Source organism: Mycteria americana, chromosome 13, assembly GCF_035582795.1.
Source record: "Mycteria americana isolate JAX WOST 10 ecotype Jacksonville Zoo and Gardens chromosome 13, USCA_MyAme_1.0, whole genome shotgun sequence".
Classification (NCBI taxonomy): Eukaryota; Metazoa; Chordata; class Aves; order Ciconiiformes; family Ciconiidae; genus Mycteria; species Mycteria americana.
In genome coordinates, this window is record NC_134377.1 from 9372081 (window position 1) to 9384109 (window position 12029).

Here is a 12029-nt window from a genome sequence, read left to right on the forward strand (position 1 = left end):
ATGGATACTGGAGGTGTGGATGGTTGAGAGGCATCAATTTATGTTAAGTTGGAGAAAAAAGTTTACGCAAAACAGCTGTAGCAAGAATTCTTGCATACCTGTTTCTAAAAGCATGGCTGAAAAAACAAATGCTGAATCACAGTTACTGCCGCTATATTAAGTACAATCCTCCTTCTTTTTCAGCAACTCCATTCCAGTGTAAGGACAGGGAATCTGGAGACATGTTTGCGATTACTCTCCTTAGGAGCTCAAGCCAACTTCTTTCATCCTGTATGAACACTTTCTTCATTATTTTGATATACAATCAATTCTTACAGTTCGTAATATTTGTACTGATTTCAGCTGATACACGTTATAGTTCAGTCTTCTACTCAGACCTGTTGATTAAGTAGATATTTTTCTTAATAACTTGTAGGAGAAAGGAAACACCCCGCTTCACGTTGCTGCTAAGGCAGGACAGACTTTACAAGCAGAATTATTAGCGGTTTATGGTGCTGATCCTGGCACGCAAGATTCCAATGGAAAAACTCCAGTTGACTATGCAAGGTAGAAGGCTCTGACATATGTGATGCTCTTATCTATTAACTGCTGTTCATAAATCACATGATGAACCTGCTTAGATATGTTTCTGTCCTGAAAATAATTGGACTGTTAAATGCTAATAAGTACTTTTTCCAGAAAGAGCGAATGCATAGAGTATAAATAAGCATTTTCATCGTTTCATAGCCTGTATTCTCCTGGATGCTTGAGGCAACAGTTGTGATCCCAGTGAAACAGGCTGTGCCAATCCAGCAGCTCACAGAAAAGTAATCTAAAAAGAGTTTCTGCAAGTTCAGCAAGCTGAGTAGACTCCAGGAGTGCAGATTAGCTAGGGAATTGCTGTAGGAAAGGGCTGGACTGCACAGATGGGTCAGGGAGCAGGGGGTGGAACCAGGCTTTTTACTGGCAGTGAACTGTTAGGCCCATCCAGTCGCAGAACTGCACCCTCAGGAAAGCCGACCTTTAGAAAGGCTCTAGGCTTCCCAGGGGCAGACAACATTCATGTCAAGAAAGATTAAACATGAATGTCTCTGCTGATCAGTTGGGCAGTAATGAGGCACTGCAAGATGTGCAGCGCAGCACTGAAGATTTTGTGTATTTATATGCAAAATTGGACATTACTGATCAACTAGAAGCTGCACATTTGTGTAAATGTCCTCATTGCTCTGATTGCTTTTGAATTGAGGCCATACATGGAATCTGAAGACTGAGTAAGTTCAGTTGGTTGCAGAACACAATATGCCAGAATATTTCTATTTCTCAATGCTAGTAATCAAATGTGAAGTTGGGTGAGTTTGCATGAGCTCAGGAACTGTCTAGAAAATAGTAAATAATGTGTTCAAATAGCCTATATAATCTGGTGTTTTTTCTACAGCAAAGCAGTAGGCAAAGTCTTTCAGAGTTTTTACTGACTCATTTTGGGGAGTTCATAAAAGTTTATCTATAGTTTTTTGCCCACTGGAACATGCTATTGAAAATCCTGCTGCGAGTCTGTGCTCTTGTGATACACTCAAACATGCGCAGTGTTGAACAATGGCTTGTACTAAATCTATTTCTCTGACAATTTTTTAATTTTTTTGTATGTCTTAAAAGGAATGACTAATGTAACTTTTTGTGTGTGTGTGTAAACCAGACAAGGCGGGCATCATGAACTGGCAGAGCGTCTGGTGGAAATTCAGTATGAACTCACAGACAGGTTAGCTTTCTATCTCTGTGGCAGGAAACCAGGTAAGTAGAAAAAACTACACTCCGAGATCTTTCAGCATTAGTTATAGTTCAAACTATGGCATATAATTTTTGTGTCAGTGTTACTACACTTTTTATATGCATTTCAAATATTCTAACGTTGTATAAATTATACATGAAGAACTAAAGAAAGTATAATATGTAAGATTAGTGATAATGCATTTCCAATTCAGATAAAACTGCAGGATTTTAAGTATAACTAAATTAAAAATTAAGTTCCTTTCTGTTTTTCCACAAATATGTGCTCTATAAATGGAATACCCGTGAAAGCATGGAGAAACCTACATATAGGATCAGATGAGTACTGTTGAAATTCAAGGAGTGAATTGCAGGGAAAATATAAATTCTGTGAATGTTGAATAGTCTGCAGAAGATATTGTAGAAACTCTTCTAAGTAGTTTCTTCTCATTGAAATGCAAAAGCAGGGGAGTATTCAATTAAGTGGCTAGCTTTTGAACACAAGCACACTTAAGAATTTTTAGCCATTAGGTGCCATAAAGGCACCTATGTTAGAACTTTTTTTTAAATGGAATTTTAATACAGTTGATAAGCCTTAATTGGAATCTTTGATAACACCAGCAAATTGTGGTAGGAACCTTCTTTTAAGACTTGCTAGCTTCCTATAACTGGAAATTGAGTAATTGCGTGCAAGATAAATGATTCTGTGTTTGCCTGTTGCATATATTCTTGGGTTTCTCATTACTATGTCTTGTAGTAAAACTGAATACTAGCTGTATATCCTGACAACATTGAAATAGTTTTCAATGTAACTATGTTACTTCCAGTAACTGTAGTCCAGTCCTATTAAAGTGCAATTTATTTTCAACTCTAGATCATAAAAATGGACAGCACTTTGTTATACCTCAGATGGCAGACAGGTAAGTTACTGATTCCATGGCATGTCTGAAAACGTCAAAATAAAAAAAAAACTAATAATTTAAGTTCCCTTTGCTTTCTGAAAGGACTTCTAAGCTTGTTGTCATTCTAACTTTTTAGTGTGTGCCTTTATTGATCTTGGAAGCTCCTACTTTCTAGAAAGAGTATTGTCATTTAAACAAAAACAGAAAATGATAGAAGTTTACTGTATTCGTTAAAATGCAGGGGGAAAGTGGGACAATTATATTAAGGGAACACACATGGGGATTCCTGGGAAACTGATTTTGTAAATAATGTAAGGACCAATTGAGTTAGTTTCCTGATACAGCATTTTGAAACTAATACTTGCAAGAAAGATGCATTTTTCTCTGAAAATATTTGTACTTTTGATCATCTGCGTGCTTTTAACTTTTGGTTTTGATCAATGAAATCGTATTTGTATAAAACATATCAAGGATTAATCACAAGTCCCTATTTTTCTCTTATTGCTATGCAATTGGAAATAAGACGGCTGTAAGTAAACTACTGTTCAACTTATTGCTTGCAAAAATTTCTATGAAAAACTGTAATAAAATAAAAATTATAGAAACTATGTAATGGTAAAATACTTAGTGTTAACGTCTAATTTTTTTAGATATGCTGTGTTTATTGGATAAAGTACTGTGTATTTTCAATGCAAAGTATTTTGCAGAGCAGAGTAAGTATCACTGGCCTCATTACACTGAGAAGGAAGTTGACATGCAGAGAAAATCACTTGTTCAAAGATGCTGCTCAGATTGCAGAGCCTGCAGTACAGCCTGTCTTCCCTCTGTCTGATGTCCTCTGCTGGTCTTTTTTTCCTTTTCTCTTTTTCCTTTTCTCTTTTTCCTTTTCTCTTTTTCCTTTTCTCTTTTTCCTTTTCTCTTTTTCCTTTTCTCTTTTTCCTTTTCTCTTTTTCCTTTTCTCTTTTTCCTTTTCTCTTTTTCCTTTTCTCTTTTTCCTTTTCTCTTTTTCCTTTTCTCTTTTTCCTTTTCTCTTTTTCCTTTTCTCTTTTTCCTTTTCTCTTTTTCCTTTTCTCTTTTTCCTTTTCTCTTTTTCCTTTTCTCTTTTTCCTTTTCTCTTTTTCCTTTTCTCTTTTTCCTTTTCTCTTTTTCCTTTTCTCTTTTTCCTTTTCTCTTTTTCCTTTTCTCTTTTTCCTTTTCTCTTTTTCCTTTTCTCTTTTTCCTTTTCTCTTTTTCCTTTTCTCTTTTTCCTTTTCTCTTTTTCCTTTTCTCTTTTTCCTTTTCTCTTTTTCCTTGTCTAGGTGACTGCCTACACAAACTCTCTGTGATGTCAGTTAATCATACAGAGGTTTTATTTGAGCCTTTCCCTCCTTGTAGGTCAGGGGACTCTTCCCCTGGGTGATACAAATATGGATTCAAAATTTGTCAGCTTCCTGATCTGTGGCTTTTATGATAAATTCTGTTGGACTCTGCAATTTTCATCTTGTGCCTCATGCTCAAGGCTGGAAATTAGTAGAAGAGATTATTTACTAATCCGTACAGAATAATTTTAAGCATGGCTCTATTGTTGTAGCCATTTGCCAGCCTGATGGTCACCTACCTCCTGCAGAGTCCAATGGAACAAATCCTGTGTGTTTTCTGTGGACTCAAGTTTTGGTCAGAATGATCATATTGCTCAGATTCCTTACAGAAAGCATTTTGTTGCACTACAACTTGACTGCTTTTTGAGCTATGCAAATGCGGATATTCACATTCCAAAGGATTTTTGGGATTCTTTTGTTTTAAATTTAAGATTGTTGTTTAGAAAAGCTTAATAATATACTATCGGTATATTAGCAATATTAATAAGATCAATGTGTTAAAAACTATATTAAAAATACTAAAAGATTAAGGAGTTTCAAATAGAAGTGACATTTTAATCATTGAATTATTGAAATGTAGAATTTGTGTTTAAACAAGCTATTAAATGCTGTAGATGTAATGATCACTTTTTGTTTTCATAGCAGTCTAGATTTATCAGAACTTGCAAAAGCAGCTAAGAAGAAACTTCAGTCTGTAAGTAAAACTTCCAGTGTCCTGTGAGACACATCTCTGTCTGGACGTGGCCAACTCTGCACTTCATCTTTCAAGCTGGTTTCAGCTGCTATTAATTCCTGCATAAATAAATGTCGACTCTGTAGCAAGTTAAAAGTCTGGAGAAAAACACGAAAATAGGCAGAAATGGAGGAGCAGAGATGATGACAAATTCATGATGGAGAAAAAATAGTTGTTGGTCTTGTTTGGGGTAGTATCTCTAGGTCTGTCTCCCCAGTTCAGAACCTTAAACTTTGTTGTTTGTCTTGCTGTCATGTATTTTATATACATCTGTATGTTAAATGTTACTATTTGCCTTTAACTTTGTGGAAAGCCAGAATAATGCATTACTGTCTGCTAATTAGTTGATAGTAATGCCAGCTCACTAGTTTTACTAAAGTGTTGGTGACCAAATCCTTGTGCAAGTTAGAGTGGGCATATGTTTTTCCTCTACTTAAAGCTTTTAGCTGAAGCAAATTGTATCAAAGGATAAAAATTTTTCAGTTGGGGGAAGAACAATCCTGGTGATATTCTTCTATTCAACAATGTCCATTTTTCTCTAAAGGTAATGCTAGTGGTCATGAGAATTCCAGCTAAGCAAGCCAGCATGTGTAGAACTGGTATTCGAATAGTAATGGATACAAACCAAATATGAATCCTACTTTAGAACTGGCTTTCTGCTGTTAACATGCTGTTAGTGGCTACTTTAAATGCGTAGCTAGCTAGAAGTAGATGGATTCCTGCATTGTATTTTTGTAAGTTGTGGTGGGTTGACCCTGGCCAGCAGCCCAGCACCAACACAGTCCCCCCAGCAGGACTGGGGAGAGCACAGGAAGAGCAAAAGCGAGAAAACTCGTAGGTTGAGATAAAGGCAGTTTAATAGGTGTAGGAAAGGGAAGAAAACCAAGTGAAGCAAATTAAATCGCTCAGCACCTCCACAGGAAGACCACCACCCAGCTAGTCTCTGAACAGCCATCTTGGAAGCCGAAAACCACCCCAGTTTTTATTGCTGAGCATGCCATGGTATGGTATGGAATATCCCTTTGGCGGATTCATGTCAGCTGTCCTGGCTGTGTCTCCTCCCGGCTTCATGCCCACCCTAAGCCTACTTGCTGCTGGGTGGTGGGGTAGGCAGAGTGGGGGAAAAAAACCGAATGCCTTGATGTTGTGCAAGCACTGTTGAGCAGTAACCAAAACAAGCTAGGATTATCAACACTGTTTTAGCCACAAATCCAAAACACAGCAAGCATCATGCGGGCTACTATCAAGAAAGTTAATTCCATCCCAGTCAGATACAAGTAAACATACTGGCTTTATCTGGCTTCAAGAATGATGCCAGTTGCTCTTTGGTTAAGAATTTGGGACTCACTCTGGAAAAAATGGGCCTGTTTTTCCTGTAAATAAAGCTAAACCCTAGAAAAAGTGTTAGGTTTTTCACCCTTTTTAGTACAGCTGGTCCCAGACAAGGAAGATCAGCCATCTATTCAGGCTTGCTTATGCTGTTAGTTATCAAGTCTGGTCCCCATTACTAATGTTAATGTACTGTACGTCAGTAAGTGAAACATCCACAGAGCCCTGTGACGTCTTAATTTCATGTCTGATCTTCCAACAGCTCACTTCTTCGTAACAGAAGTATCTGTCTTTAACGATCCATTGTAGGAACACAGTTTGAAACACACAAGCATTTTGTGAGTCTTCACTGTTGAGTTAAGCCCACATCTACAGTGGCGTTTGGATACCTAATTCCCATAGTAGGTCTGCTTCACCCCAGGTACACAAGGTATTTTTGTGATTGGATAGGAGAGAAAAAAAAAAAATCCATTAACCAGTCAAGGAAAAGTGTAGAACAGTACTGTTGTCTCTGTATCTAGCCATCAGGTGGTCATATAGGTCTGGTTAATGGATTACTATGCAGGCTGAGAAACAAGCAATTATATGGGCTGAAAAACAGCCAAGGGAGAGCAGAGTTGTGCTCTTATATTTTCTATGTTACAGAGGTCTTACTAGGTTTCATTTATTTTCAAGCTGTAATTATTCTCTTCTACCCTTAGCTAAGCAACCACTTATTTGAAGAACTTGCCATGGATGTGTATGATGAAGTTGACAGGAGGGAAACAGATGCAGGTGAATGAGGCTTTCTGGGATGTGTATAAAATAAATTTGAATTGTTACATTACATACAAGATGCTAGTGCAAGCATATGTTCTGTTTAAAGTACTTTTGTATTCAGTAATTACTGATAATGGTAGTTTCTTTGTCTTGCATTGTTTGAAGGTGACATTAATTGAAAAAATCTTGGGGTTTTTACAAAGTAGAGAACCCTCTGGGGAAAAAAGCCTTCCTTTGAATTGATTGTGTTTGTGTTGGAAATTGTGGTCTTTTATTCTTTGACAAGGAACACTGTCAAATAAAATAATACAGGAAGGTTATTCCCTTTTTTTTTTTTCCTTCCCTGAGCAGTTTGGCTTGCTACTCAGAATCATAGTACACTTGTGACAGAAACCACAGTGGTCCCTTTTCTTCCCGTAAATCCCGAGTATTCCTCAACCAGGAATCAGGTATGCAATCTTCTTGACACTGTAAAACTATTTTTATTTAATAGACCAGGTATTCTAAGTAATATTGCTTTACTGTACTTCATTACTGTAGAAGAGTTGCATCTACTTGTAAAGACGTTAAAATAGTTTCACATTTCCTCTGCCCTGGAGTGTGCAGCTGGATAATTTAAATCACACTTTTTGCAATAAATGTAATTGAACAATCAACTCCCTGTAAGTGCTATAGTCTTAGTTTTACCTGAGAACGCTGCTGTTCATCCAATACATTATGTCCTTTTTTTTTTCTGCGTTATTCTGTGATTTAGGGAAGACAGAAACTGGCTCGATTTAATGCCCATGAATTTGCCACGCTAGTTATAGACATTTTAAGTGATGCCAAACGAAGGCAACAGGGGAATCCTCTCACTGGTTCAAAAGGCGAGTATACTTTTGGTTGTTGGCTCTCTTGTATGCAATTCTGCAGTAGTTTAATCAATACCATAGCCTCATTCAGAAGTACTATATGAATGAAGAAAGAGATTTATACTGTTTTTATAAGTGATAAGAACTAAATCAGGTGGATAGCAGGCTATTGACAACATGCATTAGGCCACCAAAATAATGCCCAAGTACAGGAGATTTGTCTGTTAAGGTTGGTATTTGTGATACAGTTAAATCAAGTGGGATATGTGCAATTCAGAAACATCATTTTATGATGGTTGTTGATTTTTATGATAACTTCGTAACATTTTCCAGAATACTGCTGTACAGTTTGAGTGATACTACTTTTGATTGCAGCTAGGATAACGTCAGTGTTCTAGATGCTGGCTGTCCTGGTTGCTCTATACATGCAGGACTTTTCTGTAATTTACATGCTCTTGAGCTTATTGCTAATTTGCCTAAAAATGTTTACTTTCTGTATTTCTTGAGCATGATAGATATCAAAGAGTACAAATACCCATGCCAACAACCAAACAGAGCCATAGTTCTAGGTTCTAGCCATGACGGTATGAAACATCTGAACACTAGTTCTCCCTCTGGAGAGAAAATACAAAAAATCTTTTCTACCTTTTAATTTTTGCCTATATTTTTCATTTGAATGTTGACGTCCATTTGCCCAGTGTAGTCTGTTTTGTTTCGGGGTTTTTTTTCCCTTCTGTGAATTTTATTAAGCTGCTAAAGCATGATTCTCACCACTTACCTAACTTGTCTAAACACTTACAAGAAATGAAAAGACAAAACCATAAAACTTTGACGTGTTGGACACTAATAATCCATACCTATTAGGTGGATCTAAATTAATTTTTTTGACCTGGGCTGGTCAAATGATACTTTATTATGGTATGTCTTGTATTGTCTCTCTGGATTAAGATATTTTCTGATTTTTTTTTAATTACTTCAAAGTATGCACTTCCATTTCTTCTCCAAACTTACTAGTACTTTTTTAAATGGTGTATGTTGATCTACAGAAAATGTGGAACTGATACTCAAATCAATCAGCAATCAACACAGTAGTGAAAGTCAGGATAATGACCAGCCTGATTATGACAGCGTTGCTTCAGATGAAGATACAGATCTAGAAACAAATGCAGCGAAATCAAACAGACAGAAGGTAGGTTTGCAATACTTATACATACACCAAATTTTATTCATAAAGGTAATCGGCAGTGAAACTTTCCCCTTGTGAGGGGATTTAACCTGCATAAATGATCAGAAAATGAATACTTTAATTCATTTTCAAATTCATTTCAGAGTCATGCCTCAGTCTATGAACTTTAACAAAATTAAGTGTTGTGAGCTAAGGAATTTTTACTGTAAATGCTCCTCTAGAACAGTAATGTGCACCACTGTGCATGTCTGGAGCTAAGCTCTAGATCTAATTGCACAAATGAAATAATTGGATCTACCCAAACACTCTTAATCAGCGATTGCATGGTGTTTCACAAACACTTACTGCTTCCTACTGAAGAAGTATTTGCAGCAGACCAATAGTGACTGAGTATTTTAAACCATTCCTGAAAATAATGCAGCATGGTAAAAAAGGGGCAGTAAACCTAGTAGTTCTAGTTTAATCTTCCCTGGTAACATGCACACTGGATATTTAGTAATCTGTCTTTTATCACTTTCCAGTTCTGTATTGCATATTTAAAAAAAAAAAATCCTTACGAAAGAGTATTGTGTCACTGAAATGCTGACACAAATGTTTTTGTGCATAGAGGAGCAAAGAGTTGATTGACATCAGATTTGTTTTATATTGGACTAAAATTATTTTAATGAATGGATCTTATTAATTTGAACTTAATTGGAACCATGATTCTTTTAAAGTGAGTCCATGAAAAGCTGTCAAAATCTCATTGTCGTGTTTTCTTTTGGTAGTCTGTATTTCGATGGTGTAAGTATTGTTCTCTTACTGTTTATAGAGCCTGGATTCAGACTTGTCAGATGGACCAGTGACAGCCCAAGAATATATGCAAGTTAAAAATGCATTGGTGGCGTCTGAGGTAAAGATTCAGCAGTTGATGAAAGTGAACATCAACTTGAGTGATGAGCTGAGAATCATGCAGAAAAAGGTAACAGGCACAATACTGTAACCCCTTCACTTCTTGATGTATTTTAACTTGACCAGAATAAAACTGCTGAAACTGAAGATGCAGTCGCCCAATATTAGGATAGTGAGAAAACTTACTTTAAAATGGAGCTGCTTTGGAATCACATGAGACTATAACTGTGTATGTGCAGCATGTGCTTTGAATATTTTTTTGTGGAGGTAATGATGAGCTGCTTAGTTGACTTTGACATAAGTTTTCCAAGTGACAGGACAGTTGTTGCAAGTCTTGTAGGTTTTTGCTGTCTTGCTTCAAGATAAGCAGTTTTCAACAATTAGGAAGTAAGTGCTAGCACGCATCTCACGTGTGTGCACATATGTATCTAATGTACTTCCAACTTTTCCAGTAACTATGTTGGGTTTTTTCCATTAATAAGGCCAGCTGGAATGAAGGGAAATTAAAATCCCAATCCAGTTTGGCAGTAGAAAATAATCTGAAATGTGGCAATACAATAGAAAGGTTTTGTATACCAGGAGGCCACGATTTAGTTGTTTGTTTGCATTTGAATCCATGGGAAATAGCACATAAAGGATATAGTGGTAAACTCAATTACTGCTTTATACCTTCAGTATGGGTTTTGTCTAGACAAGGATAAGGTAGTGGTATCTCATTTACAATATGAGTTACTATGCATAGATAGTCTTATATAAACACAAAACTGAACACTTTTTGCTAAAATCCAGAATTTAAAGCTCCAAAAACCCAGTTTGGAAGCCAGACCTTCTCATCCTTATATAAACAAATCAATTTGTTGAACGCTTTGCCAGTGTTCTGGTAAATAAGAGATTTTCATAGGGTAAAGGAGAACTTATATCTGTATTGAGTTCACTATCCTGTCTGTTATGCTAGCCTAGAAAGGGCTGGCTCCTTCCTCAGATTAATTCTTTATCTAGTGTTAAAAATCCTGTTTTCCAAATCATTACAGTACTGCAAGACTTAAGAGTATGTGCTGCAGAAAGCTCTCTCCCTGTAGAGGAAGTTGTTCAAGCTGTGCTCCTGCAGAGGTGAACCTATGCTGAGAGCTTGTTTCCCCATTGTTTTGGGACAGAGGCTGATGCTTTGGAGAGTGGTGGGAACTGTTGAGCTCTTAGCATCTGAGGCCAAGCTAATTCAGCAGATTCAAATATCTTTGTCTGTTCAGTGCCATCCTTCCGTACAGTTGCGTTCAGCCTTTCAGATCTATTGGAATGGTGAATACTGAGAGGAACCGAAGAGATCTCAGGGTGTTTTCTTGGTCTTTTAATAGACTGTACTGGTTAAGGATTTCTCTGCATCAAGTGAATTAACTTTTCATTTATATTGAGTTTCTTTAAACAGATAAGTCTATTTAGGGTAAAAAAAAAAAATCTTCAGGGCCTATGAATTAATGAGGCTTTAGTATATTTATGTGGTGTAGCAGAAGAGCAATCATTGCTGTGCTGCAGTTGAACTTGTTTTGAACAGTTGAACCATGTTTTGAAACATGGCATAGCCAGGGCTCACTCACCTTGGAGACAAGTGGCACTAATTTTATGTCCTGATGATGTCTGTAGCTGTGGGGCTTTAACTTAGTGTTTAGTGGCTCTGGATTGGTGAAGAATTGATACAGCCGTGCGCCACTGCAGAATGCAGGATGGGAGGAAGGGGTAACAGCTGTCTTAGCTCTAAGCTACTGGGAACTTCAGTACAATATGGGAATTCTCTGCTGGATTATTTGTAGCAAGACACCAATATACTTGTACTACTTCAGCAATTCTAATGCAATAGATGTCATTCAAGAGTCTCTTTTTTTTTCCCCCTTTGTTTTCTTTTTTTGTTTGTTTGTTTTCTAAGCAAGAGCTTAGAAGGTCATAAACTAAAAAAATCTATCGACTTTAAGTATCACTTTATTAGTCAGCTGTGTATCTAATCTTTAGCATGGAAATTACTAAGCAAAAGATATTAATTAAAGAAGAGGCAAAGTTACACTTGATGAATGCCACTTTAGAGTAGATTCTTCCTAAATAAAAATGAAAATAGTTCCGTTGCTTTAACGGGCATTCTAATGGAAAAGGTTTTTTGGGTTTTGGGGTTTTTTTTGTTTTGTTTTCATGCCTGCAGATGTTTTTTTAGGTGCTTATTGGTGGTTAAGAGTTTGGTCTGAGTTTACATTAGCTGTTTGCTAAAACTGCACCAAAAGCACGCTTATAAAA

At 36.8% G+C, this 12029-nt stretch overlaps 1 protein-coding gene across 4 annotated transcripts in view; it reads left to right on the forward strand.

Annotated features, from left to right (window-relative positions):
* The window catches only part of GIT2 (GIT ArfGAP 2), a 36047-nt gene that overhangs the window by 6986 nt on the left and 17032 nt on the right, over nt 1–12029 (forward strand). For 3 of the 4 annotated variants that reach the window (XM_075515761.1, XM_075515762.1, XM_075515759.1), the window contains exons 5-14: nt 184–270; nt 416–546; nt 1673–1767; nt 2618–2663; nt 4646–4697; nt 6767–6839; nt 7176–7273; nt 7579–7690; nt 8722–8864; nt 9673–9822. In XM_075515761.1, the coding sequence (XP_075371876.1) occupies nt 184–270; nt 416–546; nt 1673–1767; nt 2618–2663; nt 4646–4697; nt 6767–6839; nt 7176–7273; nt 7579–7690; nt 8722–8864; nt 9673–9822 (987 nt within the window). The remainder of the gene's footprint in view (nt 1–183; nt 271–415; nt 547–1672; nt 1768–2617; nt 2664–4645; nt 4698–6766; nt 6840–7175; nt 7274–7578; nt 7691–8721; nt 8865–9672; nt 9823–12029) is intronic. The other variant, XM_075515760.1, reaches the window with a different exon arrangement.